We start from the raw sequence: 27,693 nt of genomic DNA on the forward strand, positions 1-27,693 counted from the left end.
CTGGATGTAGTCCAGGATGAGCTGGTGCCTCTGTTTCGCTGTGGCCACCTCGCTGTCGGTGATAGCTTCCCGCAGTGCCTGCTGGGTAATGAGGGCGTCCAGGTCCAGGACGGAGGACAGACGGCAGTACAGACTGATGAACTTCTCCTTGTAGGTGCAGAAGTGCACTGCAGAGAGACAAAACGCATAAAGTCCAGAGAGGTTCATTGTGCTGAAGATAAAAACCTCAAGAACATTCAGCAGAAACTAGAAATCACTTGTTTACAAATTCAGTTTGAATATTTAAATGACGGTAAAACTAAAAACTCTCTTCACAACATTCTGTCCTTTGAATGGACTCTGGCTCATGATCAGCTGCTTCTTTGCACGTTTCCCGTCTCGTCTGAGCAGAAGAACATGTCGCTCCCTGGGAGCCCTGTGATCAACAACTGTTGGACGTGAGAGGACAGAAAATCTGGAGCTTTTTTTGGTGAAATTTGGTTTAAAAAAATTAAAGAAAACAGAGCGATGAGCGTTCAGCAGCAGCTGGTGGGGAGGACAGTGTGTGTGTGTGTGTGTGTGTACAAAGAGAGAGTATTGTGCAGTGTGTATGGGTGTTATTGACACATTCTTGTGTGTGTGTTTATGTGTGTGTGGTGTGTGTTTGGGGGTCAGCAGAGAGGCCGTCCTGCTGGAGCCTGCAGACTGATTTAGTGCTTCTCCCTGCAGACATAAGTGTGTGTGTGTGTGTGTGTGTGTGTGTGTGTCAGGACTCTCTGCTGCAGTAACACAGCTCAGTCTGTCCCTGCTGATCCACCTCAACACATTCACACTCAGCGCAGAGCTGTGCTGCACGACTGCTGTATTTACTCCACAACAAAACTTTTAGAAATGGCCTCAGCCGACAGCATCATGGAAAGGATCCCTACAGAGAGAGACCTGGAAGATCCTTTTGGTTTAACCACAAACAGCACACACACCAGACTACATTCACTAAAACAGGGATTTTACCTCTTAGAGCACAAGAGTTGATGGTCTGTTTGTTGTGACTTTGGTGTTTCAAGGTGTTATTTTGGATCCAAAGTCACTCAATAACACAAACACACTACCTGATGGAGGCAGCAGCAGAGCAGCAGCTCCTGTGTTCTGTGAGGTAAAATCTGTATTTTTGTCAATGGAGTCTGGTGTATTTGAAGGGAGCCATATAATGGCTGTTTGTGGTTAAACTGAAAAGATCTTACAGGTCTATCTCTGTAGGGATCCTTTCCATCCATCGGGATCCCTTTTGAAACAGCTGTTATATCGCTCTCCTCAAAGCCACCAGACTCCATTTGTAAAAAGACTAGTTTTACCTCATAGAACACAGGACTTTGTGTGAGTTTTGTGCTTTAAAAGGTTCATTTGGATCCTAACTAAAATTTTAAAACACAATAACACAAACAGACAAACTGATGGAGGCAGCAGCAGCTCTTGTGAGGTAAAATCCATGTTTTTGTGAATGGAGTCTGGTGTGTGTGCAGCGATATAACGGCTGTTTCTGCCCTGTCTGTGTGTGTGTGTGTGTGTGTGTGTGTGTGTGTGTGTGTGTGTTGTTACCGAGTTCAAACATCTGTAGAGGGAGGTGCAGGAATCCTGACAGGGGGGAGTAGGGGTTGGACTGTCCGGGGGCGGAGCAAACGTTGTCAGCCGCCGGCAGCAGCAGCAGGAAGGAGACGCCGTGACCGAGCTCCACCACCTCCTGACTGTAGAGACGGAAGTGACGGGCCTGCACACACACACACACACACACACACACACACACACACACACACACACACACACACACACACACACACACACACACACACACACACACACACACACACACACACACACACACACACACACACACAATTTAAACTGAAAACGTTTACATCATATTCAAATAAGATATTTATATGATAATTGAAAACAACACTATGCTTCAAACTGGCTCACCACCAAACCTCAGAGGGAAAATCCTGATTTTTACCATGAGCTTGCTAAGAGGTTTAAATAGGTAGATAGATAGATAGATAGATAGGTAGATAGGTAGATAGGTAGATGATGGATCTCTACAAGCCTTTCAACCTTTACTGATGTGGTGATTAACTTTCATTTAACTTCAAATTAAAGCCACCAAACCTCATTATGTTTATTGACGTTTTAAGGCAGGTAAAACACTGGCGTGTGCGGTCCGTGTGTACCTGGTGCAGAGGTAGGTTGATGTGTTTCAGCAGAGACTTGATTGCCGTCTGTAGCTCGTAGTACAATAAAGGGGCGTGGCTTTCAGGCCTGGGCCCCGCCTCCTCGCTCTCCTCCCTGGCGTGGTCCTTCTCTACTGCGGCCGACAGCGTCTGGATCCAGTCCCACTCCTCCCTGAACACCACAAACACATCAGCACGGTTTTAAGAGCAGACTGCAGATCAGTTTTCTGTTCACATCCTGGTGTGTGACAGCATCATGGAAAGGATCCCTACAGAGAGAGACCTGGAAGATCCTTTTGGTTTAACCACAAACAGCACACACACCAGACTACATTCACTAAAACAGGGATTTTAGAGAACAGGACACAGGAGTCGCTGATATAGTTGCTGTGACTTTGGTGGTTTAACACATTATTTTGGATCCACTTTAATTCTTCAAAATACCGAAGTCACCTAATAACACAAACAAATTGACCAATCGAGGAAACTGTTCACCAGCAACTCCTGTGTTCAGTTTTGTAAAATGTGTATTTTTGCCACTAGAGCCTGGTGTGTTTGAGGTAAATGATATAACGGCTGTTTATGGTTAAACTGAAAGGATCTGACAAACAGCTGTTAAATCGCTCTCATCGTCGTGGTTGGTATTTATCTGATCTTTCAGACACAGAACGAAAACGTCGTCTCATGCTGCTCATGTTCAGATGTGTATCTCCAGGTGGAATCTCTTACCTGGGGAGGCTCCGTTCACACCTTCACCTGTTCCTGTTTATTCTCTCCTTTCTCCACGTCTAAAACACTGACTTGGTGTTTTTCTGGATAAATCTGTGGGCCTGTGTTAAATGGCCCCTCTGTGTTCACCCCCACCTGAGTAACCCCCCCTCCGTCACCTCCGACCAAAACAAACAAATAAATCAACAACCGGCTCATTTACACAACAACCACTCAGAGGCTCATTAAAGCTGAGTCAGAGAAACGGCAAACACTCGACCCCCAAACTACACGACTGCTCAGGATCCAGAGCATCCATCGATCCACACACACACACACACACACACACACACACACACACACACACACACACACACACACACACACACACACACACACACACACACACACACACACACACACACACACTTTTGTTTCTCACTTCACACTTTCCAATCTCTGTGAGGTGGGAATGCAGAGCTGTTCAGCATCCAGAAATTCCAGCGATGGAGGCCAAAGAACGAGCAGGAATACTTCTACCTGTCCAGAGCTCACAGCCAATCAGATTGGAACACAAAAGACGCGCACAAATCCAGAAACACACACACACACACACACACACACACACACACACACACACACACGTAATACTGTGTAATGTAATACTGGCAGATTAGTGTCCTTGTGTGCCGACTGACAACATCTGAGAGGTGCGAACAGCTCTCATTCCTCAGGTTTTAGGTAACATTTGAAACTCCTCTGGAGGTTACTTTAACTGACGAGCATTAGGAGTGTTTTGTGAGGAGCAGCAGAACCTTCACTTTACATTTAGAGATGTTAAAAACACCCCAACGACTGGGTAGAAACGTTTTGGTCAGGAAGAAACAGCCGTTATGTCGCTCTCTCCATAGCTACCAGACGTCATTGAAAAAAACAGTAATTTTCCCTCACAGAACACAGGAGCTGCTGGTCCAGTTGTTGTTGCTTTGGTGTTTTAACACATTATTTTGGATCAACACCAAGTCTTTAAAACACCAAAGTCACACAATAACACAAACTAACTAACTAACTGAGGCAGCAGTAGAGCAGCAGCTCCTGTGTTCTGTGAGATAAAATGACTGTTTTTTTGAATGGAGTCTGGTGGCTTTGAAACGAGCAAAGAGAAACAGAATGGCTTCAGCTCCCCGTCAGAAAGTGGTGTGACAGCAAAGTAAACTGGTGAAAATATTCTAATAAATGGACACTTAATCTGGTGTTTATTTTTTGGGTGGCTGAAATCTCTCTTTCAGCTCAGTTTTTGGTCTCCACCACCTCCAAAGGGAAACATCCCACAGGGACACCGACACACTGTTCATCCTGAACGCTTCATGTATTTCAGCTGAAGACGAAGACGTGGATAATGTCAGATTCATGATTAAGAACAAGGTGTTTTACTTTATGTATTGATTTAACCACAGAGCAGAGAATGTGTTGGGAACATCTGCCCCCCCCCAATCTGAAGCTGACACTGTTCTCTCCGTCACGACTCTCTTTTTGCCCGTTCACAGTGGCCTTGACGAGTGCTTTCTATTCACCTGAGTGGAATATCATTATAGTTATTCAGCTGAAACCTTCAGACTTACATCAGGTTCAGTCTGAGTCTTCTCTCTCTCTTCCTGACCTTTCAGTCCTACCTGTGAGGGTCACGTACCTGGAGACGTTGGCGTTCTCTCGTATGCGGCTGTGACAGAGCATGTTGGGGGTCCGCTGGGACACCAGGACTTTGATCTGGTCCACGGAGCTGCTGAGCTTCAGGAAGCCCAGGTAGAGGCCCGGGGCCAGCCGGTGGGTGCTGCGCCGCTGGTACGCCAAGATGTCCTGGGGGGGGGGGGCAGACACAAAGTTCACTGACAGGAAGTTCACTGACAGGAGACCAGCAGGAGAGTTCTGTGAGGTAAAATTAGTGTTTTTGCCAATGGAGTCTGGTGTGTTCAAAGAGAGTGATATAACTGCTGAATCTGATCCAACAGAAAGGAAAGTATGGAAAGGATCCCTACAGAGAGAGACCTGCAAGATCCTTTTTGTTAAACCACAAACAGCCGTTATATCGCTCTCTGCTCACACACCAGGCTCCATTCACAAAAACAGGGATTTCACCCTATAAAAACACAGGAGCTGCTGGTCTGCTGCTTCATCAACCTGTTTGTTGTTTTATGTTATTGTGTGACTTTGGTGTTTTAAAGAATTAATTTGGATTCAAGATAAAGTGTTAAAACACTTAAGTCACAACAACTACACCAGACACACGGACTGTCCTGTTCTCTAAAATCCCTGTTTTAGTGAATGTAGTCTGGTGTGTGTCCTGTTTGTGGTTAAACCAAAAGGATCTTCCAGGTCTCTCTCTGTAGGGATCCTTTCCATGATGCTGTCACACACTTAGAATAACACTCTGAGCCTGAGTCCTTCCTCACCTGCATGGTGATGATGAGGATGTCGAGGGCGTAGGGCTCCTCAGGTGTGGACAGAGACTTCCTCTGGCTCTGCAGTTTGGTCACCTGCATCCACTTCCCGCTGAACAGCGAGTGCTGGCTCTCCGTGTCGCGGATGGTCACCAGCAGCACGTTGCCGTGGCGATCCTTGATGGGCTCGTAGTGGACCCGCCCCAGGTTGTGAGTTCCCAGGAGGCTCTGCAGGAGGCGCCAACACAGAAGCACCATCATAATAAATATCGTAGGTCTTTCTGAATGAAGGGGTGTGCAGGTGAGTGAGCAGGTAGCCCCGCCCCTCTTCCTGGTGTATCTTCATTGACTAAATGAACATCCTGCTGTGCTGAAGAAGACAGTAAACTAGAGACTGAGAGCAGAAACTCTTCAGGAAAACTGTCTACACTTTAGCTGGCGTGCTGACCTGCAGCTGGCTGGCGGCGGTGAGCATCTTGTGGCGGGCCTGCAGGGTGGAGGACGACGACATGGACACTGACATGCTCTGTCTGAGCCACCGGACGTCCTCCCACATACAGGACAGCTGCAGACAGGCAGACAGGCAGACAGACAGACAGACAGACAGACAGAGAGAGTTAACTACAGACTCATTAAACTGCTCATAAAACGAAGAGCTGCTGCTGGGGCGTGATGCTCGGGGGCGGCAGCAGGTTTAAAACACATCCAAACAGCACTTCACACCTGATCATTACTCCAGCAACCATCGGCAGGCTGACAGGAAGTGGAACACATTCACAGCTCCGTCAAAGCTGAAACGCTGTCCAACGACACGTCGTCTCTCAGCCGCTCGTCAGGTGGAGTTTTTTATTCTATTATTATTTAGCCGTGGAATAAAACCTGATAATGTAACGACTGGACCAGTATTGATTTATTACATTTTCAGAGAGGAAAGTTTTTCCTCTAAACATTTAACATTTGCTCAGACTTTATGCAGTTTGTGTCTTATACGTTTTAAACTCTGGATTTGAGATGGAGGAATGAGTATTTATGCTCGTGGACATGCAGCTACGTCCTGTCAGAGCTTTAAACGGATCATGTGACCTGCGTCTGTGTGGCGGCCATGTGATGCTTCTGTATCTATTGTCTTAATATTAAAATACTGAAAGGGTAAGTGAAGTGGCGTCACCTTGGTGAACCACAGGAAGTCCTGCATGAGGGAGCTGCTGTAGGAGTCGTCCACCTCCACGATGGGGATCTGGTCCTCGGCTGTCACCAGTAAACTGTCCTTATGGTAGAACACCGCCGCCAGGTAGATCCCCCTGCAGGCGCACATGACGATAATAATAATAATAATGACTTTAATGAGCGGCTCCGGATCAATATGTTGCTACTGATTCCTGAAGTCAAAGTAGTTTCATACCATGAAAAATAAACTATTCAGCACAACTTCAAAATATCAGTAAATAAAAAATAAAAATGTACAACAGAGCTAACTGGGCTAACAATGCTAACAGAGCTAACAGTGCTAATACAGAGCAAAATGAGCTAGAAGAGCTAACAGGGCTAAACAAGCTAACTGGAGTTAGCGGCTAAATCTTAAGAGCTCATTGTCGCTGCTGGAGACGGTCGACTGGACCCATTCCAACACTTTGTACCTACCAGTCAAACCCAATATCTCTGAATGGAATGAAACTTTTTATTATACAAACAGGTGAAAACTGTTGGGGCCTATTTTCAGCCGAAGAAGCTCCACAAACCTCTTCAGTGTTTTCACAAACTTGTTGGAGGAGTTGAAGAGGTGTTTCAGACTCCTGGAGACGGACTGCTTCCTGCTCGGGTTCTGCAGCTTCGAGGTGTCTGAAGACAAGAGAAGAAGAAACAGAGTCAACAGGTAAATAAACTACGTCATGTTTCTAATCTGAACACTCACTTCCTGCTTCCTGGACCATGTTTAGTTAACATGAACACACGTCGCTGCTTCTTATGTTTTGATTGTGAAACTTGACAGAGCACAAAACATGTTGTCTCTACGGTTCTCCTCCCAAAGAACACACATGATGTCAGTTAGTAGAGCTAACAGAGCTAACAGAGCTAACAGGGCTAACAGAGCTAAGAGTGCTAACAGAGCTAAGAGTGCTAACAGAGCTAAAAGAGCTAACAGAGCTAACAGTGTTAAAAGAGCTAACAGAGCTAAAAGTGCTAACAGAGCTGAAAGAGCTAAGAGAGCTAAGAGTGCTAACAGAGCTAACAGAGCTAACAGAGCTAACAGAGCTAACAGTGTTAAAAGAGCTAACAGAGCTAAAAGTGCTAACAGAGCTGAAAGAGCTAAGAGAGCTAAGAGTGCTAACAGAGCTAACAGAGCTAAAAGAGCTAACAGTGCTAAAAGAGCTAACAGAGCTAAGAGTGCTAACAGAGCTAAAAGAGCTAACAGAGGTAACAGTGCTAAAACAGCTAAAAGTGCTAACAGAGCTAACAGTGCTAAAAGTGATGAAAGTGCTAACAGAGCTAACAGTGCTAAAAGACCTAACAGAGCTAACAGTGCTAAAGGAGCTAACAGAGCTAAGAGTGCTAACAGAGCTAAAAGAGCTAACAGTGCTAAAACAGCTAACAGAGCTAACAGTGCTAAAAGTGATGAAAGTGCTAACAGAGCTAACAGTGCTAAAAGACCTAACAGAGCTAACAGTGCTAAAAGAGCTAACAGAGCTAAAAGTGCTAAAAGACCTAAAAGAGCTAACAGAGCTAACAAAGCTAACAGCGGTTAGCGGCTCAACCCTGAGGCTCAGTTGCTGGAGCGCTCCACACTGATGAACATTATGTGGTCCGAACGTTGTGCAGTAACAGAATGATTAATACGTTTGTTATGAACGGACACTATTTAAATAAAGACTGATGAATAATGACAACAGTTAAACTCATTAAATGTTTCCGGCCACAAGTGGTTTCTTTACAGTTCAAAAATAAAACTGGAAATCACTAAAGAAAGAAACGTTTTGACCAAATGTGGACAAAACCACAGTTTGGGACTTGGTGATGAAGAGTGGCGTGAGTTCAAGGTCGGTGGGTCGAGTCGCCGCCGGCCTCGCTGAGCGTTATCTTATCTGCTTCACTGGTTCGGCCGTCTGTCTGTCTGTCTGTCTGTCTGTCTGTCTGTCTTCCCGTCCTCGGTCTGTCCCTCGGCCGCTCAGCGATGCCAATCTCCAGACCACAGCGCCCCTTTGTACTCCGGCTAATTAAGCGCCACATAATTACCGGCCTGTAAACAGACGTCTGACGCTCACAAACATGATGGTGAGCTTCTGTTCTGCCCGGCGGCTCGGCCACAGACCACCAGAGGAACCAGGAGGAGGAGGGGGAGGAGGAGGAGGAGGGGGAGGAGGAGGAGGAGGAGGAGCTTCACTGAGGACGGTCACATACAGGAAAACAAGCGTCTGCAGCCACGCTAGCAGCTGAGGCTAAATGCTAACATGTTGATATCAGGCAGGTTCAATGTTCACTAGCTTAGTTTAGCATGTTAGCATGCTAACAAGTCATAAACCAGAGACTCATTAAAGGGCGACTCTGGTGTTTTTAGATGTGGCTTTTAAACATGGTGTCGGCGTCCAACGCTAACATGCAGCGTGGTGACGTCATCATGGCGGCGTCCACTGCTTATATACAGTTGTGGTACAGACACACACACACCGCCATCTTTAAAGCTTCCTACTCACTCACACACACTCACACACTCACACACTCACACTCACACACACACACACTCACACACTCACACACACACACACACTCACACACACTCACACACACACACTCACACACTCACACACACACACACACACACTGCAGCGCAGGAGGCTAACGGGCTCTGACAGGTGACATGACGAGGAGTGAGCGTCCTACTGTGCAGCGCCACACGTCACTCTGAATAAATGCTGAACGGATCGTTAATGTTGTCGAGCGGCTGTCAGACGTTCATCCATTAAAACAGAGTTTAAAGAACAACTGGAACAGCTGTCAGGCTCAACTTCTGAAAAATAAAAACACACACTAATACTAACTGTTTCTGATGGTCCCATACTGAGTGTAAAAGTGTTGGAACTGGTCCAGTAGATCGCCAGCGCACACACACACACACACACACACACACACACACACACACACACACACACACACACACACACACACACACACGTCATAAATGAAGAGATGCAGGCTGCTCGGTGAGCTCTCTGCTCTGTAGTGGCTTTGTTCCACTGATTAATTTCACACATTTATTTTTGGCTCTGAGCATAAACACACACAGTCAGACACACACACACACACAGTCAGACACACACACACACACAGTCAGACTCACACACACACACAGTCAGACACACACACACACACAGTCAGACTCACACACACACACAGTCAGACACACACACACACAGTCAGACACACACACAGTCACACACACACACACACACACACACACACACAGTCAGACACACACACACACACTCACACACACAGTCAGACACACACACACACTCACACACACAGTCAGACACACACACACACTCACACACACAGTCAGACACACACACACACACACAGTCAGACACACACACAGTCAGACACACACACACACACAGTCAGACTCACGCACACACACACACACACAGTCAGACACACACACACACACAGTCAGACTCACACACACACACACACACACAGTCAGACTCACACACACACACACAGTCAGACACACACACACACACACAGTCAGACTCACCACACACACAGTCAGACTCACACACACACATACACACACACACACACACACACACAGTCAGACACACACACACACACACACACAGTCAGACACACACACACACACACACACACACACACACACACAGTCAGACACACACACACACAGTCAGACACACACACACACACACAGTCAGACACACACACACACACAGTCAGACACACACACACACACAGTCAGACACACACACACACACACACACACACACACACACACACAGTCAGACACACACACACACACAGTCAGACACACACACACACAGTCAGACACACACACACACACAGTCAGACACACACACACACAGTCAGACACACACACACACACAGTCAGACACACACACACACAGTCAGACACACACACACACACACAGTCAGACACACACACACACACACAGTCAGACACACACACACACAGTCAGACACACACACACACACAGTCAGACACACACACACACAGTCAGACACACACACACACACAGTCAACACACACACACACACACAGTCAGACACACACACACACACAGTCAGACACACACACACACACACAGTCAGACACACACACACACACAGTCAGACACACACACAGTCACACACACACACACACACACACACACACAGTCAGACACACACACACACACACACACACACACAGTCAGACACACACACACACACTCACACACACAGTCAGACACACACACACACTCACACACACAGTCAGACACACACACACACACACACACAGTCAGACACACACACAGTCAGACTCACACACACACACAGTCAGACACACACACACACACAGTCAGACACACACACACACAGTCAGACACACACACACACACTCACACACACAGTCAGACACACACACAGTCACACACACACACACACACACACACACACACAGTCAGACACACACACACACACTCACACACACAGTCAGACACACACACACACTCACACACACAGTCAGACACACACACACACACACACACACAGTCAGACACACACACAGTCAGACACACACACACACACAGTCAGACACACACACACACACAGTCAGACACACACACACACAGTCAGACACACACACACACACTCACACACACAGTCAGACTCACGCACACACACACACACACACACACAGTCAGACTCACACACACACACACAGTCAGACACACACACACACACACACACACAGTCAGACTCACACACACACAGTCAGACTCACACACACACATACACACACACACACACACACACAGTCAGACACACACACACACACACACAGTCAGACACACACACACACACACACACACACACAGTCAGACACACACACACACAGTCACACACAGTCAGACACACACACACACAGTCAGACACACACACACACACACAGTCAGACACACACACACACAGTCAGACACACACACACACACAGTCAGACACACACACACACAGTCAGACACACACACACACACACAGTCAGACACACACACACACACAGTCAGACACACACACACACACAGTCAGACACACACACACACAGTCAGACACACACACACACACAGTCAGACACACACACACACACAGTCAGACACACACACACACAGTCAGACACACACACACACACACAGTCAGACACACACACACACACAGTCAGACACACACACACACACAGTCAGACACACACACACACAGTCAGACACACACACACACACAGTCAGACACACACACACACACAGTCAGACACACACACACACAGTCAGACACACACACACACACACACAGTCAGGATGATTTATGGAGCAGTGCTACATGTGTGACACTTGAACATATAAATGGTTATAATCCAGAACGTATTAATGCTTATTTATGTACATGTGCTCCCCTGGTACCTGGTGTGTGTGTGTGTGAGTGTGTGTGTGTGTATGTGTGTCTGACTGTGTGTGTGAGTGTGTGTGTGTGTGTCTGAGTGTGTGTGTGTGTGTGTGAGTGTGTGTGTGTGTGTGTGAGTGTGTGTGTGTGTGTGTGGTTTCTAGTAAGAAGTTTTCTCTGCAGTTTAAGAACAGAATTGAAAATGGCTCTGCTAGTCCCCCCCCCCAGCATGCAGCCTGACTCTGGAGCCTCATTTAGCCCCCTTGGTGACCTGCTGCCCCCCCCAGACAAACTCACCTCCACAGCAGTAGTGGGTGTGCGTCGCTCTGACCTGCTGCAGCAGACGCTCCATGGCCTCGATGTGGCCCCTCCTCCGGGGCTCCCGGCCGTCACTCTCCCTCCAGTCTGAGGACACACAGAGGACAAAGAGTGAGAGGACGTCCTCTCTCTGGAGGGTCGGACAGGACAGGAGACGGACACCTGACTGACTGACTGACTGACTGACTGACTGACTGACTGACTGACTGACTGACTGACTGACTGACTGACTGACTGACTGCTCTGAACAGCAGGACACTTTAAAGCACAAAGACATTTGACAAATGTTGTAATCCTAAAAACTTCAGGTCACAACTTTCATACAAATGACAAAACTAAAATTACTGTCAAAGCTAAACCCCAGCAAAGAGAATCTGCTCAGTTTTCAAAATAAAAGCCCCCCTGCAGACTGTCAGTGGTATATTCCAGCAGCACATCAGTATTATTCTCTAATGGGGGGGCACCAGGCCAGACGTCAGCCGCTCAGAGGGTTTTTAACACCATGACGACCAGAGGTTCATCTGGGATGGAGAAACACTCTGACTGTGACTTTAGCTGCTGTCTGTAGCTGCAGCACAACAAAGCAGGAAGTACATCCAAGAGACACATTTAAAGCAGCAGAAGAAGAAACGAGGCCTGTTTGATCCTGTTTGAAACACATTTAAAACAGCAGAAGAAGAAACGCAGCCTGTTTGATCCCGTTAGAAACACATTTAAAGCAGCAGAAGAAGAAACGCAGCCTGTTTGATCCCGTTAGAAACACATTTAAAGCAGCAGAAGAAGAAACGCGGCCTGTTTGATCCTGTTAGAAACACATTTAAAGCAGCAGAAGAAGAAACGCGGCCTGTTTGATCCCGTTAGAAGCTCCAACATCAGTTTAAGGACCAAACCAGCTGAACCTGAGCAGGAGAAACTCTCTGAAATGAACTGAAGCCAAAACACCACACAGACCAACCCGCTGGGACTTCAGGTTCACGGATCAACTTCCAGTTTATGTCCTCGTCTGTCCAGACTAAAGATCAGTGTCACAGAGTCAGTATACGACCAAACGTGTCCTATGACATCACAGAGAGGTCGACCTTTGACCTTCTGGACACAAAATGTCGTCACTTCATAAGTTTAGCCAAAACCCAGCATGGAGGCATACAGATGAAAATGGCCACATATGGATTCAAATCACAGAGCAGGTGGAGCTGAAATCACCGCCCACACAGACAGGGAGAGTGTGGACGGAGCGCTCATGGTTCCCAGAGGCAGCACCCTGAGGTTCACACCAGGGGCTCCTTTTATCTCCACACTGTTGGACGGATCCGTGGGCGTCTCAGAGGTGCAGCCGTGTTTTCACTGTCTGTTCTCTGCCTCTTTAAATCACACACCCACACACTCTGTCCTCTGTGTCTGACATATACACACACACACACACACACACACACACACACACGCACACACACACAGCTCAAGGCTTAAATACTTGAAATGTGCAGAAAGAAAGAGAGTCGTGACGGAGAGATGAACCAGTGTTCCCAACCCGAGGACCTCCGAGCAGAGCAGAGAACATTCACACGGTTCACGGCTGACTCACCGCTCACTACTGACCACACAGAGGACGCTAACTTACCGCCGCTTGACTCGTTAAACTAACGACCACCAGCACACAGAGCTGGAACGACTGCTCGCGCCTTGTAAAATGTTATTTGGATCCTAACCAACCCTTTAAGGCACAATCATTTATAAAGTTGATTTAAAAGCTCACACAATAACACAATCAAATTCAAGGCTGCAGCAGACCAGCAGCTCTTCTGTTCTGAGAGGTAAAATTAGTGTTTTTTTAATGTAGTCTGGTGTGTTTGAGGCACAGAATGACTGATGGGTCTAAACCGGTGTGGATAAAGTGAAGAACGTATAATAATGATCAGATGATAAAGTGACAGGAGAGCACAGAGGGGACGTACTGGAGGGAGCTGCTGATGGAGGGAGGGCGGAGGCCGGCGGACCCCAGCCCTTCATGTTATAGGCCGACACCCGAACGTAGTAGAGCCGCCCCTGAAACAAAAAAACACAACTGAGAACATGAAGACACGATGCAGCAGTTTAAGTTCTGTGTCCTGTTATTATTTGTATTATTACGTTAAGCTCTTTTAACACGAGGAAAAGGTTAAAAACATTATTGATGTCATGAAGCTTCAGACTGGAGTCATGGCGCTCTGCTCCTCTTGTGCTTTCAGCCTTTTTACTATTTGTTCTGACGTCATTTTTCTTTGTGGTTATTTTTGTCTGTAGTCTCTGTTTCATGTCTCTTTGCAGTCAGTTTCCAGGTTTCCTGGTTTACTTCCTGTTTAATTTCCTGGTTTACTTCCTTGTTTCTTGGTTTACTTCCTGTTTAATTTCCTGGTTTACTTCCTTGTTTCTTGGTTTACTTCCTGTTTAATTTCCTGGTTTACTTCCTGGTTTCTTGGTTTACTTCCTGATTTCCTGGTTTACTTCCTGGATTCCTGGTCTACTTCCTTGTTTAGTTCTTGTTTACTTCCTGGTTTTGTTGTGTCTCTGCAGTTATCTTGACTCTCTTTTTAGTAGTTTTGTGTCTCTTTGTGGTCAGTTTGTCTCTTTGTGGTCAGTTTGTCTCTTTGTGGTCAGTTTGAGTCTCTTTGCGGTCAGTTTGAGTCTCTTTGTGGTCAGTTTGAGTCTCTTTGCGGTCAGTTTGAGTCTCTTTGTGGTCAGTTTGTCTCTTTGTGGTCAGTTTGAGTCTCTTTGTGGTCAGTTTGAGTCTCTTTGTGGTCAGTTTGAGTCTCTTTGTGGTCAGTTTGTCTCTTTGTGGTCAGTTTGTCTCTTTGTGGTCAGTTTGAGTCTCTTTGCGGTCAGTTTGAGTCTCTTTGTGGTCAGTTTGTCTCTTTGTGGTCAGTTTGAGTCTCTTTGCGGTCAGTTTGAGTCTCTTTGCGGTCAGTTTGTCTCTTTGCGGTCAGTTTGTCTCTTTGTGGTCAGTTTGAGTCTCTTTGCGGTCAGTTTGAGTCTCTTTGTGGTCAGTTTGAGTCTCTTTGCGGTCAGTTTGTCTCTTTGTGGTCAGTTTGTCTCTTTGTGGTCAGTTTGAGTCTCTTTGTGGTCAGTTTGTCTCTTTGTGGTCAGTTTGAGTCTCTTTGTGGTCAGTTTGTCTCTTTGTGGTCAGTTTGAGTCTCTTTGTGGTCAGTTTGTCTCTTTGTGGTCAGTTTGTCTCTTTGCGGTCAGTTTGTCTCTTTGTGGTCAGTTTGTCTCTTTGTGGTCAGTTTGAGTCTCTTTGTGGTCAGTTTGTCTCTTTGTGGTCAGTTTGAGTCTCTTTGCGGTCAGTTTGAGTCTCTTTGCTGTTATTTCAGGTCTCTTTGTCGTCCTTTTGTTAATCCTGTTCACACTAACATTTGAGATGTGGACTCCATCTCTTGGCTCGGCTCACGGTGCCGAACGCCCCCGCCGGGTCTCGCCCTTTCCATTCAGGCGGCGTGTTCGGCTCTAAATGTGTTCGAGCCGTTTGTGTGTGTTCATCTGAGAGCCGCTGCTCTAAATGGCAAACAGCAGATGCACCACAGTCGGTGCCCAGACGGCATAATGAGCGGCAGCCTCCACTAAAGCGAGCGCTCTTCAAATGTCACCGCTGCCACTCAGCCAGCACACGACGGCGCGGTCAGAGCGTCCGGCACGGGGAGGCGGGACCGCGCCGACATTACACCACAGCACGAGTGAGTCAGAGGCCGTCTGATGGCCGTCAGCTGACCACAGAGTCTCCTCCCCCCGCTTCATCTACTGTCACAGGATGAGTCTGCTCAACCTGACAAACACACCAGCTGAGTCGAGAGGCGTTCGAGTGTTTCTCTGCTTTCCAGGAAGATGCAGGAGAGAGTTGCCGTGGTGAAAGGAGGAGGAGGAGGAGGAGGGATGCTGCTGTTACCGTGGTGAGGCTGCTGATGATGCACTTGAGGGTCTGCAGATTATCCAGAACCATCTCTCCAGCAAGCAGCGAGAAATCCTTCAGACAGCTCCACTCCACTGCACACACACACACACACACACACACACACACACACACACACACACACACACACACACACACACAGACACACAGACACACACACACAGGTTAAATACCCACAGCTCTTTTTTATAACAGATCAATAGTTCTCATTAACCTTCTCATCAGCTCACCTCAAAACTGATTCTGTCTCTACTGTGTACACATGTACCTGTGTACCTGTGTACCTGTGTATAGTACCTGTGTACCTGTGTATAGTACCTGTGTACCTGTGTATAGTACCTGTGTACCTGTGTATAGTACCTGTGCACAGTACCTGTGTACCTGTGTACAGTACCTGTGTACCTGAGTACAGTACCTGTGTACAGTACCTGTGTACCTGTGTACAGTACCTGTGTTCCTGTGTACCTGTGTACAGTACCTGTGTACCTGTGTATAGTACCTGTGTACCTGTGTACAGTACCTGTGTTGAGTACAGTACCTGTGTACCTGTGTATAGTACCTGTGTACCTGTGTACAGTACCTGTGTTGAGTACAGTACCTGTGTACCTGTGTACAGTACCTGTGTTGAGTACAGTACCTGTGTACCTGTGTACAGTACCTGTGTACCTGTGTATAGTACCTGTGTACCTGAGTACAGTACCTGTGTTGAGTACAGTACCTGTGTACCTGTGTACAGTACCTGTGTACCTGTGTATAGTACCTGTGTACCTGAGTACAGTACCTGTGTTGAGTACAGTACCTGTGTACCTGAGTACAGTACCTGTGTACCTGTGTTGAGTACAGTACCTGAGTACAGTACCTGTGTACCTGTGTACAGTACCTGTGTACCTGTGTACCTGTGTACCTGTGTACCTGTGTACAGTACCTGTGTACCTGTGTACCTGTGTATAGTACCTGTGTACCTGTGTACAGTACCTGAGTACCTGTGTATAGTACCTGTGTACCTGTGTACAGTACCTGTGTACCTGTGTACCTGTGTATAGTACCTGTGTACCTGTGTACAGTACCTGTGTGCCTGAGTACAGTACCTGTGTTGAGTACAGTACCTGTGTACAGTACCTGTGTACCTGAGTACAGTACCTGTGTTGAGTACAGTACCTGTGTACCTGTGTTGAGTACAGTACCTGTGTACAGTACCTGTGTACCTGAGTACAGTACCTGTGTACCTGTGTACAGTACCTGTGTACAGTACCTGTGTACCTGTGTACAGTACCTGTGTACCTGTGTTGAGTACAGTACCCGTGTACCTGAGTACAGTACCTGTGTACCTGTGTACAGTACCTGTGTACCTGAGTACAGTACCTGTGTACCTGTGTTGAGTACAGTACCTGTGTACCTGAGTACAGTACCTGTGTACCTGTGTACAGTACCTGTGTACCTGAGTACAGTACCTGTGTACCTGTGTTGAGTACAGTACCTGTGTACCTGAGTACAGTACCTGTGTACCTGTGTTGAGTACAGTACCTGTGTACCTGAGTACAGTACCTGTGTACCTGTGTACAGTACCTGTGTACCTGAGTACAGTACCTGTGTACCTGTGTACAGTACCTGAGTACAGTACCTGTGTACAGTACCTGTGTTGAGTACAGTACCTGTGTACCTGTGTTGAGTACAGTACCTGTGTACAGTACCTGTGTACCTGTGTACAGTACCTGTGTACCTGTGTTGAGTACAGTACCTGTGTACCTGAGTACAGTACCTGTGTACCTGTGTACAGTACCTGTGTACCTGTGTACAGTACCTGTGTACCTGAGTACAGTACCTGTGTACCGTACCTGTGTGGGTACACAGGTACGGTACACAGGGTTCATGGTGTACCTGTACCATGAACCCGTCATCAGCACCACAGGATGAAACCATGTTCCTTTATTTCACTCACTCACTCAGAGAATTAAAGACGTGTCTGACCGCTGAGCCCCGGCACGCTGTGTTTCCATGACAACTGGCAAAACGGCATATTTCAGAGGGTTTCTGACACCATGTCTTCTAAACACATGAAGGGCTGATTCCTTTCATGTGACTCAGAGTTGATGACAGATGTGGACCGTACCTCTGTATCTGGTCACCACGGTGGAGTTGAGACACTGCGGCTCCTGGAAGGTGACGGTCAGCGAGGCGCTACTGCTCACGCTCAGACGCACCATGGACGGGGCCTCCGGGGCACCTGAGCAGGGGCACAGAGTTCAGAGTACACATCATTTCATTAGAGCTCAGACTAAGATGTGATCCACTGCTGGTGCCGTTCAAACATCCTCACGCTGCTGCTTTCTCTCTGTCTAGTACTTTTCTCTCTGTCTAGTACTTTTCTCTCTGTCTAGTAGTTTTCTCTCTGTCTAGTAGTTTTCTCTCTGTCTAGTAGTTTTCCATCTCTTTGTGTCTGTGGTGTGTTTTTTGGGTCATTCTGTGGAGTTATTTATAATCTGTTGGAGTTATTTATAATCTGTTGGAGTTATTTATAATCTGTTGGAGTTATTTTGCACCTCTTCACAGTCTTTATTTTAGTTTGAACTCGTCTCATCAGGCTCGAGCTAAATATCTTCAGTCATCAGAGCCGAATCTCAAATGTTTCCTTCCTCTCGTCCGTCTGAGTGTTCTCCAAGTTTTCCTCTTTTGTTTACTCCAGATTAAATCCTGCCGTGCGTCGGAGAACGTCACACACAGAGCTTTCATGTTATCAGCTGGATCGCTGCTGGCTTTATTATCATTCGTTCATGTAGCAGCAAATCTGAGCTTGTTACTGTAAACCGCTCCGACTTCAAACCAGAAGCCGTTCGCTGTCATTTGGCCTGAAGGAGCCTCTGCATGGAGATCACTGCTGGGGGGGGCTGAGGAATCTGTTGAGTGGAGAACGACTGGATGAAATGAAACCGCTAAATATCTGCTTCATTTCCCAGATCATCTCCTCCTCCTCCTCCTCCTCCTCCTCCTCCTCCTCCTCCTCCTCCTCCTCCTCCTCCTCCGTCTGTAGTCGCTACGTGTCTCTCTGTAGTTGTTTTTTGTCTCTTTGTATTCCTTTCATGTCTGTCTAGTTATGTGGCATCTTTTTGTAGTTATCTTGCTTCTCTCTGTGGTCGTTTCGTGTCTCTGTGGTCGTTTCGTGTCTCTGTGGTCGTTTCGTGTCTCTCTGTGGTTGTTTCCTGCTCTCTGTGGTTGTTTCGTGTGTCTTTGTGGTCGTTTCGTGTCTCTCTGTGGTTGTTTCCTGCTCTCTGTGGTTGTTTCGTGTGTCTTTGTGGTCGTTTCGTGTCTCTCTGTGGTTGTTTCCTGCTCTCTGTGGTTGTTTCGTGTGTCTTTGTGGTCGTTTCGTGTCTCTCTGTGGTTGTTTCCTGCTCTCTGTGGTTGTTTCGTGTGTCTCTGTGGTTGTTTCCTGCTCTCTGTGGTTGTTTCGTGTGTCTCTGTGGTTGTTTCCTGCTCTCTGTGGTTGTTTCGTGTGTCTCTGTGGTCGTTTCGTGTCTCTCTGTGGTTGTTTCCTGCTCTCTGTGGTTGTTTCGTGTGTCTTTGTGGTCGTTTCGTGTCTCTCTGTGGTCGTTTCGTGTCTCTCTGTGGTTGTTTCGTGTGTCTTTGTGGTCGTTTCGTGTCTCTCTGTGGTCGTTTCATGTCTCTTTATGGTCGTTTCGTGTGTCTCTCTGTGTCTCTCTGTGTCTCACTGTGCTCACTGGACCGGACTAGAGATCCAACTAGAGATGTAAATGTTGTCACTCTGAACAGAGGCAGAGGTTAAATCCAGAGTGTGTGTGTATTCAACTGTCTCAGTAAACAGAATTAAAGCTGTTCTGAATTATTCTTTCACCTCCAAATAGATCCGGTAAACACTGAATGTCGATAAATAATAAAATGGAATGAATAATGAAGTAGATCCACGGAGGCTTTGTGCTCGTGGTTACTCACTTCTGAATGAATCCCTTTCTTATGCTGAATATTAACAGAAGGTGTTTTATTGCCCCTGTAACCTTGTGTCTCTCTTGTCAGCTAGTGTTTGTTGTCCTGACCAGCTGCAGCTCCAGCTGGACAAAAGCTTCTTCTAGGCTTTCCTACGCTGAAGCTTCCTGGATGTGACTCACGTGCGTGCTGGAAGCCCGTCCTCATGCGTTTGTACAGCTTGCATCTCCACTCCCAGGCTCTCAGCTGTTTGTCCTTGTGGCAGGCCTCCAATGAGAGGCCGTCTCTCTGCGCCTGAGCCGCCAGGTCGGCCGCCCGCCGCTCAGCCTCCACCACCAGAGAGCTCAGGTGGGCCTCTCGACTCTCCACGGTCACAACTACGACAGGAAACACAGAGAGAGAGAGATGCAGTAAGACGTGTGGTCCAAAGGACTGATGGATGTCAACCTTTAATCTAAAGGATCCCCATGATCCTCTCTGTCCACATCCTGCTGTCTGAGTGACTGGTAGGTAGTAAAAGTGTTGGAACTGGTCCAGTAGATCACCTCAGTGTGTGACAGCATCATGGAAAGGATCCCTACAGAGAGAGACCTGGAAGATCCTTTTGGTTTAACCACAAACAGCACACACACCAGACTACATTCACTAAAACAGGGATTTTAGAGAACAGGACACAGGAGCTGCTGCTCTGCTGCTGCCTCCATCAGTCAGAGTGTTTGTGTCATTGAGTGACTTTGGTGTTTTTAAAAGGTCAGTTCCAACATTATATTTGTGTAACGCACCATAATACAAACGCACAAACTGAAAGAGGCATCAATAGACTGGCAGCTCCTGTTCTCTAAAATCCCTGTTTTAGTGAATGTAGTCTGGTGTGTGTGCTGTTTGTGGTTAAACCAAAAGGATCTTCCAGGTCTCTCTCTGTAGGGATCCTTTCCATAATGCTGTCACACACTGAGGTGATGTACTGGACCAGTTCCAACACTTTTACTACCTACCAGGATGTGGACACAGAGGAGAAAACACTGGAGTTCTCCTTTAACACCACATGTAAAAGTCATTAAAAATAAGAGTGCTGATGGATTAAACTGTGACTCTCTGCTTTGTTCAGGGAGTCATTCATGCAGGAGATGGGACGACGAAGTGTTGTGTGTCTGTGAGCTTGTCGAGGATGCAGCAGCAGAAATACAAAGATGAAATTAAAAAAGCAGCAGTAAACAGCTCCTGTGCCCAGAGGAGCACGTGTGTCCTCTCTGCTTTCAGTCGTGTCTCTTGTTCATGAAAAAAAAGAGTTTGTGGAGGAGTCAAAGCAGAAGGTTCAGCTCTGTCAAGGCCAGCAGCCATCTTTTATTCCAGATAAAAGGAGACAGCGCAGCATCCATGTGAGAGCCGGGAGAACAGCCGACGGAGGCCGTCTGCGAGCATGTGACCATACAAGGCCCAGCGCTGACCGTCCGGCCGCAGAACACTGAACACCACACGACCTCCATCCAGGGCAAACACTGGAAAACTCAGCTGTTACACAAGAACGTTCAGTGTGTGAGACGGTCCGTGCTGCTGCCTGTCACAGTCACAGTAACACAGACTTACCTGTCTGCTCTGTAAACGGTCTCACATCAGGAAACAGAAAAAGACAAAAAAAAGCCTGGATGTAAAGAATCCAGCAGCTCTCCGTCCGGAGCCCCTCCCACCTGACGGCCGTTAGCATTAGCATACGAGCGGGAAAATAAACGTTGAAGCTAACACGTGAAGCTAGCTAACGTTAGCTAGCATTAGCCGCAGCCTTTAGCTACAGTTAGCAGGAGGCTACACTGTTAGCACCAACAGCTGTTGTCAGGTAGTAAATCATCGTCCACAAGCTACCGGCCCACCGCAGCACGTTCAGACGAGCCAGGCTGTTTCCTGGTACACGTTCGATCTAAATCTCTTCAGAGAACATTCACATCTTTTCTCATCAATTTGTGACTTTGACCTCAGAGAACTGAGATTTAAGAGATTAAATTAAATATTACTTCATGATTTCAGAGGATGTTTTCCTCGAACATTTCCGAATATTGAGGCTTTTTTCTTCTACATTTACTTCTTAAATCTCAAATAATTAGTTTTTTCTTGCAAATATGTTTTTAGAATTTCAAAGAATATTCGAGGTTTTTCTCCTAAATTGATGAATTTGTTTCTTGTGAATGTACCACGTCTAATCTCACAAAACATCCCGTCTTTGCAGCTTTAATCCAAGAGAATATCCAGGTTCTCTCTCCCAAATTTACCTCTTCAATCTCAGAAACAGAGTGTTTTCTTGGAATATTTCGTCTCTCTGCTCCGTGATTCTATTTATTTATTTATCTGTTTTACCTGCGACGGCCCAAATACGGCGTCGCAGAAGTCAGTGTGAGTTAACGTTTGTCAGGAAACTCTGTGTGTGTTCCTTCACATTCGTCTCAGTTTAACTCTGCTGCCAACTCGCCAAACACTGCTGCTGCTTTACTGCCGCTCCCTCCCTCCCAGGTTTTAGTCATGGACCGTGACGGCAGCATAAACAAACACACACACTGCAGCGCTTCATTTCAGCTGCTGCAGTTTGTTCTCCTCCGTCCGACAGTCCTCGCTGACGATAATTGTTCGTCTCATTAGTGGCTGTAATTATCAGCGGTGACACAGGAGTTTGTGTCCGCTGCTGGACGGAGATAATGAGCGTTTGTAATCGGCATTAAATCAGCGTAACTCTCTGCAGACACTCGTGTTGAATGGAATAAGTCATCAGTGATGTGTGATAAGACTGCTGCCAAGTGAATGGGACTCCTTTTAAAGGCCGCACAGGGATTCAAGACTCTTTAGCTGCAGACACAAAAAAACTGAAAACTTTCAAGGAAACAAAGAGGATTGTGCAAGTGAGATAAAGACGAGTCTCCACAGCGGAAGAGAGGAAACAATACGACCTTCAAACCAGCAGTAACTGGTGTTTTTGTCCACTTGTGCTGAGAACACTGACATTTCATCACCTTTTAAACCCTGAGTCCTCTGTGTCCACATCCTGGTGTGTGAGTGACTGGTAGGTAGTAAAAGTGTTGGAACTGGTCCAGTAGATCACCTCAGCCAGCAGACACCAAACGGGCTGCAATGGCTGCAACGTGATCCTTTGGGACAACTGCACCTGATCACAGTAGGTCCACTAAAAGAGCTTGTTTGATCCACTGACAGGCTCAGAGTGTTATTCTAAGTGTGTGACAGCATCATGGAAAGGATCCCTACAGAGAGAGACCTGGAAGATCCTTTTGGTTTAACCACAAACAGCACACACACCAGACTACATTCACTAAAACAGGGATTTTAGAGAACAGGACACAGGAGCTGCTGCTCTGCTGCTGCCTCCATCAGTCAGTGTGTTTGTGTTACTGAGTGTTAAACACATGTTGTGTTGATCCAAACTAAACATTTAAAGACACCAAAGTCACACAATAACACAAACAAACTAACAGCAGCAGACCAGCAGGTCCTGTGTTGTGTGAGGTAAAATTACTGGTTTTGTCAATGGAGTCTGGTGTATTTGAAGACAGCCTAATCTTCTCTCTCTGAAATTCTCCCGTGTTCACCTGCTGCTCTCTGACTGTGTGGTTTATCAGGAAACAGCTGTGGGACTGAACCCCAACAGTGAGGCCTAAAACAAGACTAAGACTAAAAACAAAAAGCTGAAAGAAGCTAAAAGAGTGTAAAAATAGGGACCTTATATAAAAGCTTTCATTAAAGCAGCTTTAAAGTTCCATCATAACTTCATAAGTGAATATTTCAGACAACAGAAGTTCAATAAGTTTATTAGTATCAAGAATGACTCATTATTCTTATAGAAATAAAGCTGTCTGAATAAAGTTTAAACACACACACACACACACACACACACACACACACACAGTGTGGCTCTCCATCAGGCGGTTGCCGTTGGAAACGGCAGCAGCCATATTATAAACCTGGAGGTGTCATTTCCTGCTCGGCTCGGCCTGTCAGAGCCCGGCTAGCTGCTAACGGCTGCTAATTGAAAAGGTCGTAAATTAACAGGCTGCTGTCTGAGGAGGAGCCGCCGCACACAGGAGGACCCTGTCTGACCGGGGGGGGGCGGGACGTCCAAATATAGACCAAACACTCCCCAGGGGCCCCCAGGGGCCCCAGACATTAACACACAGGCAGGCAGCAGAGGTGAGCTCACAGTGACACACACACACACACACACACACACACACACACACACACACACACACACACACACGCCTCACTCAGATATTAATAGATTTAAATAACAGAAACTAAAGTGGGAAACTGTCAAAGTCTTTGTTAAGATAAAATAAATGACCCAGACAGAGATGATGAAGACGTGCAGGTCTTCAGTTCCTCAGAGGATAAACCTAAAAATAACAGTCACACAGGAAACTGTCCTGGCTGATCTTATTCAAGACTCTCGCTCAGAAAGCTTCACGTCTCTGTAGCGACGGGGAAACAGACAAAGTCTGTCTTTTACTGACTTTGGTGTTTTAAAGTGTCAGATCAGATCCAACATAATATTCATCTAACACACAATAACACACACTGACTGATGGAGGCAGCAGCTCCAGACACCAGGATGTGAACAGGGTTAAAACACTGAAATGACCCTTTAATACATTTTGCAGCTAAAACTTTTCGGAAGTAGAAGATACTTCTTCCACCAGTCGACTTCTCAGGTTCTTAAACATTATTTAGATCTTTCTGGGCTGAACACACACACACACACACTCACACACACACACACACACACACGTTTACTTTTACTTAAGTAAAAATATGAGGGCAGGACTTTTAGTTGTAATGGAGATTTTTACCTTGTACTCACACACTCTCTCTTATGGAAAGTGACCAGGGTACATGTGAACACACACACACACACACACACACACACACACACACACACACACACACACACACACACACACACACACACACACACACACACACACACACACACACACACACACACACACACACACACACACACACACACACACACACACACACACACACACGCTGGGCTGTCAGGCCTGGGCTGACTGATTTACTTGGCACTTGAGGAATGACATAAACAGAGAGCAGCAGGCCCCAGGAGGGAAAACAGCGGCAATGTTTGCTCTGTGTTTGTTTACAAGGATGGGATTGTACCGCCGCCCAGAGTCCAGGCCGCTGTTTGGAGAGCCCTCGCCGCCGCGGCCCCCCGGCACAATAAATCACTTAGCTGTAATTGCCCCGGCGTTACATGCATCATTGGAACAGTTAAACCATTAAACGACAAACCTCGTTAAAGCTGTTCGGAGGGGGAGTCACGGCACGCAGGAGGCCCGGCTCACTGTAAAGTGGCCACTGTTTCACCCCCCCCCACACACACACACACACACACACACACAGCCAGACAGTGGGGGCTAATGGGGGTTTCAGTAGGAAGGTAAGAACCACCTGTCTTTGGAGGGTTTATGGAGGACAACAGGGGGACTGATGGAGGGAAAAGTGTGTGTGTGTGTGTGTGTGTGTGGGCAGGAGGGTGAGGAGGGAGGGGGGGTAGTCGGCTCATTCAGGTCCAGACCCAGACTGGGCTGCAGACACAAACACAGGCCCTGTCTGATCCACAGCATCACACACGCTATTCTGCACTCACACACACACTGTACTATTTTCTTTCTTTTTTTTTTTACCACTGACAGGCTCAGAGTGTTATTCTAAGTGTGTGACAGCATCATGGAAAGGATCCCTACAGAGAGAGACCTGGAAGATCCTTTTGGTTTAACCACAAACAGCCGTTATATCGCTCTCTGCACACACACCAGACTACATTCACTAAAACAGAGATTTTAGAGAACAGGACACAGGAGCTGCTGGTCTGCTGCTGCCTCCATCAGTCAGTGTGTTTGTGTTATTGTGTGTTACACAGATAATGTGTTGGGTCTGAACTAACCCTTTAAAACACCAAAGTTGCACAATAACATAAACAAACTAACTGACTGAGGCAGCAGCAGACCAGCAGCTCCTGTGTTCTCTGAAGTAAAATTCCTGTTTTTGTGAATGGAGTCTGGTGACTTTGAGGGGAGTCCAATCTTCTCTCTTTCAGCTCTGTTTTTGGTCTCCACCACCTCCTGAGTAAATGATGGCCCTCTTTAGTTGCTAAATGTGCCCTGCAGCTGCTCTCTGACTGTGTCCGTGTGCAGAGGGTTTATCAGAAAACAGATCATGGATCACTCTGGGCTGCAGAAAAGATGGCGACCGCAAAAATGACTAAATTTGAGTCTACAAACCAACGTAGTGCCTCACGTTTAAGGTGACCAGAAGCAATGCATCATGGGTCTGAACACTGATTGGTCTGTGTGTCAATCAGTGTGTCTTTGCTGGGGCTGTTGCTAGGCTACGACGCTTACTAGCATTCTTTGAGAGCTAAGCTAAAACAAGCTACGCTAGCAGTTCAAACTAGTGTTTTATATGTTGTCTGAAATAAACAGTGTTGTGCCCCCTGAAGGCAGAGAGCAGTAACTACACACACGGTGAACAGACCACCAGGTCGTAATGACTTCATTTTATGGATGTTAAGGAAACTTAACCCCGACAAAACAAGCTAAGATGCCTGCCACTGCTAATCTGGTAAGCTAGGCTAGTTAGCTTTTCTTCATCATGAGGTTTAGCCTCTTCCTCGTTGGTCATGTGGGATATAAAACAGAATGATTACAGATTTCTGTTCATCAAATCTGATGTTTTATAATTGATTGACTGATTGAACTACAGAAAGAGCTCAGGAACAAAACGTATGCTGAGCTTTAGCTAGTGCTAGCAGAGGCTAAGCCCCAGCTAGCTTTACCTTGATGCAGCTCTCTTGTTGTGACCGAACTTAAAAATCTTGAATCCACTGAAATGATGCATATTTTCAGGTATAAGATGTTTTAAATGGCTAATGAGCTGCTCTTTAGCTCAGGTTGTTAATTAGATAATATGAAATGATGAAACAGTCCAAAGGTTTGAGGTCATATTGAACAGCAGAGCGTGTGTTTCCTGTCTGGTGTGACCAGCCCTCAGACTAATCTATCGACCCCATGAAGAACCAGCTTCTACCTCGCCGCAGGTCTCACAGTCGACTTTAATATCAGCGTCACCGTGACAACCAGCATCAACATCGACCAGAGCGCCGCTGCGATCCGTCTTCCTGTAAATTAGGTTTCTGCAGCGTCAGAGGAAAAGGTCAGAGGAGGCAGAGCCAATGGGACGAGGCCGCTCCGTACTCACAGTGAGGACTCTCCTTGCCGCCGGCCTTCAGCAGCAGCTTGGCGATGGGCGTGTTGTTGGTCATGATGGCGATGTCCAGCGGCGTCAGGCCCTGGCTGTTGGGGGTGTTCAAGTCCAGCTCCTCGGCCGAGAACTGGTAGAGGAGGATCTGCACGGTGTCCAGGTCCTGCTGCTCCACCGCCTCGAAGATGCAGTCGCTGCCCTGCAT

At 46.9% G+C, this 27,693-nt stretch overlaps 1 protein-coding gene across 1 annotated transcript; it reads right to left on the minus strand.

Moving 5' to 3' along the window:
• LOC139225483 (ankyrin repeat and fibronectin type-III domain-containing protein 1-like) lies at positions 1 to 27,693 on the minus strand (the record flags this gene model as incomplete). The annotated part of the gene is made up of 14 exons (XM_070856302.1): positions 27,486 to 27,693; positions 20,390 to 20,584; positions 18,382 to 18,495; positions 16,248 to 16,345; positions 14,287 to 14,377; positions 12,314 to 12,421; positions 7,090 to 7,189; positions 6,519 to 6,651; positions 5,799 to 5,915; positions 5,363 to 5,578; positions 4,603 to 4,769; positions 2,205 to 2,376; positions 1,576 to 1,744; positions 1 to 167 (listed from the first exon to the last, which is right to left on the minus strand). Coding segments are annotated over exons 1-14 (2,055 nt in total), but the record flags the coding sequence as incomplete, so codon positions are not given.

The sequence above is a fragment of the Pempheris klunzingeri genome, unplaced genomic scaffold, assembly GCF_042242105.1.
Source record: "Pempheris klunzingeri isolate RE-2024b unplaced genomic scaffold, fPemKlu1.hap1 Scaffold_300, whole genome shotgun sequence".
Lineage (NCBI taxonomy): Eukaryota > Metazoa > Chordata > Actinopteri > Acropomatiformes > Pempheridae > Pempheris > Pempheris klunzingeri.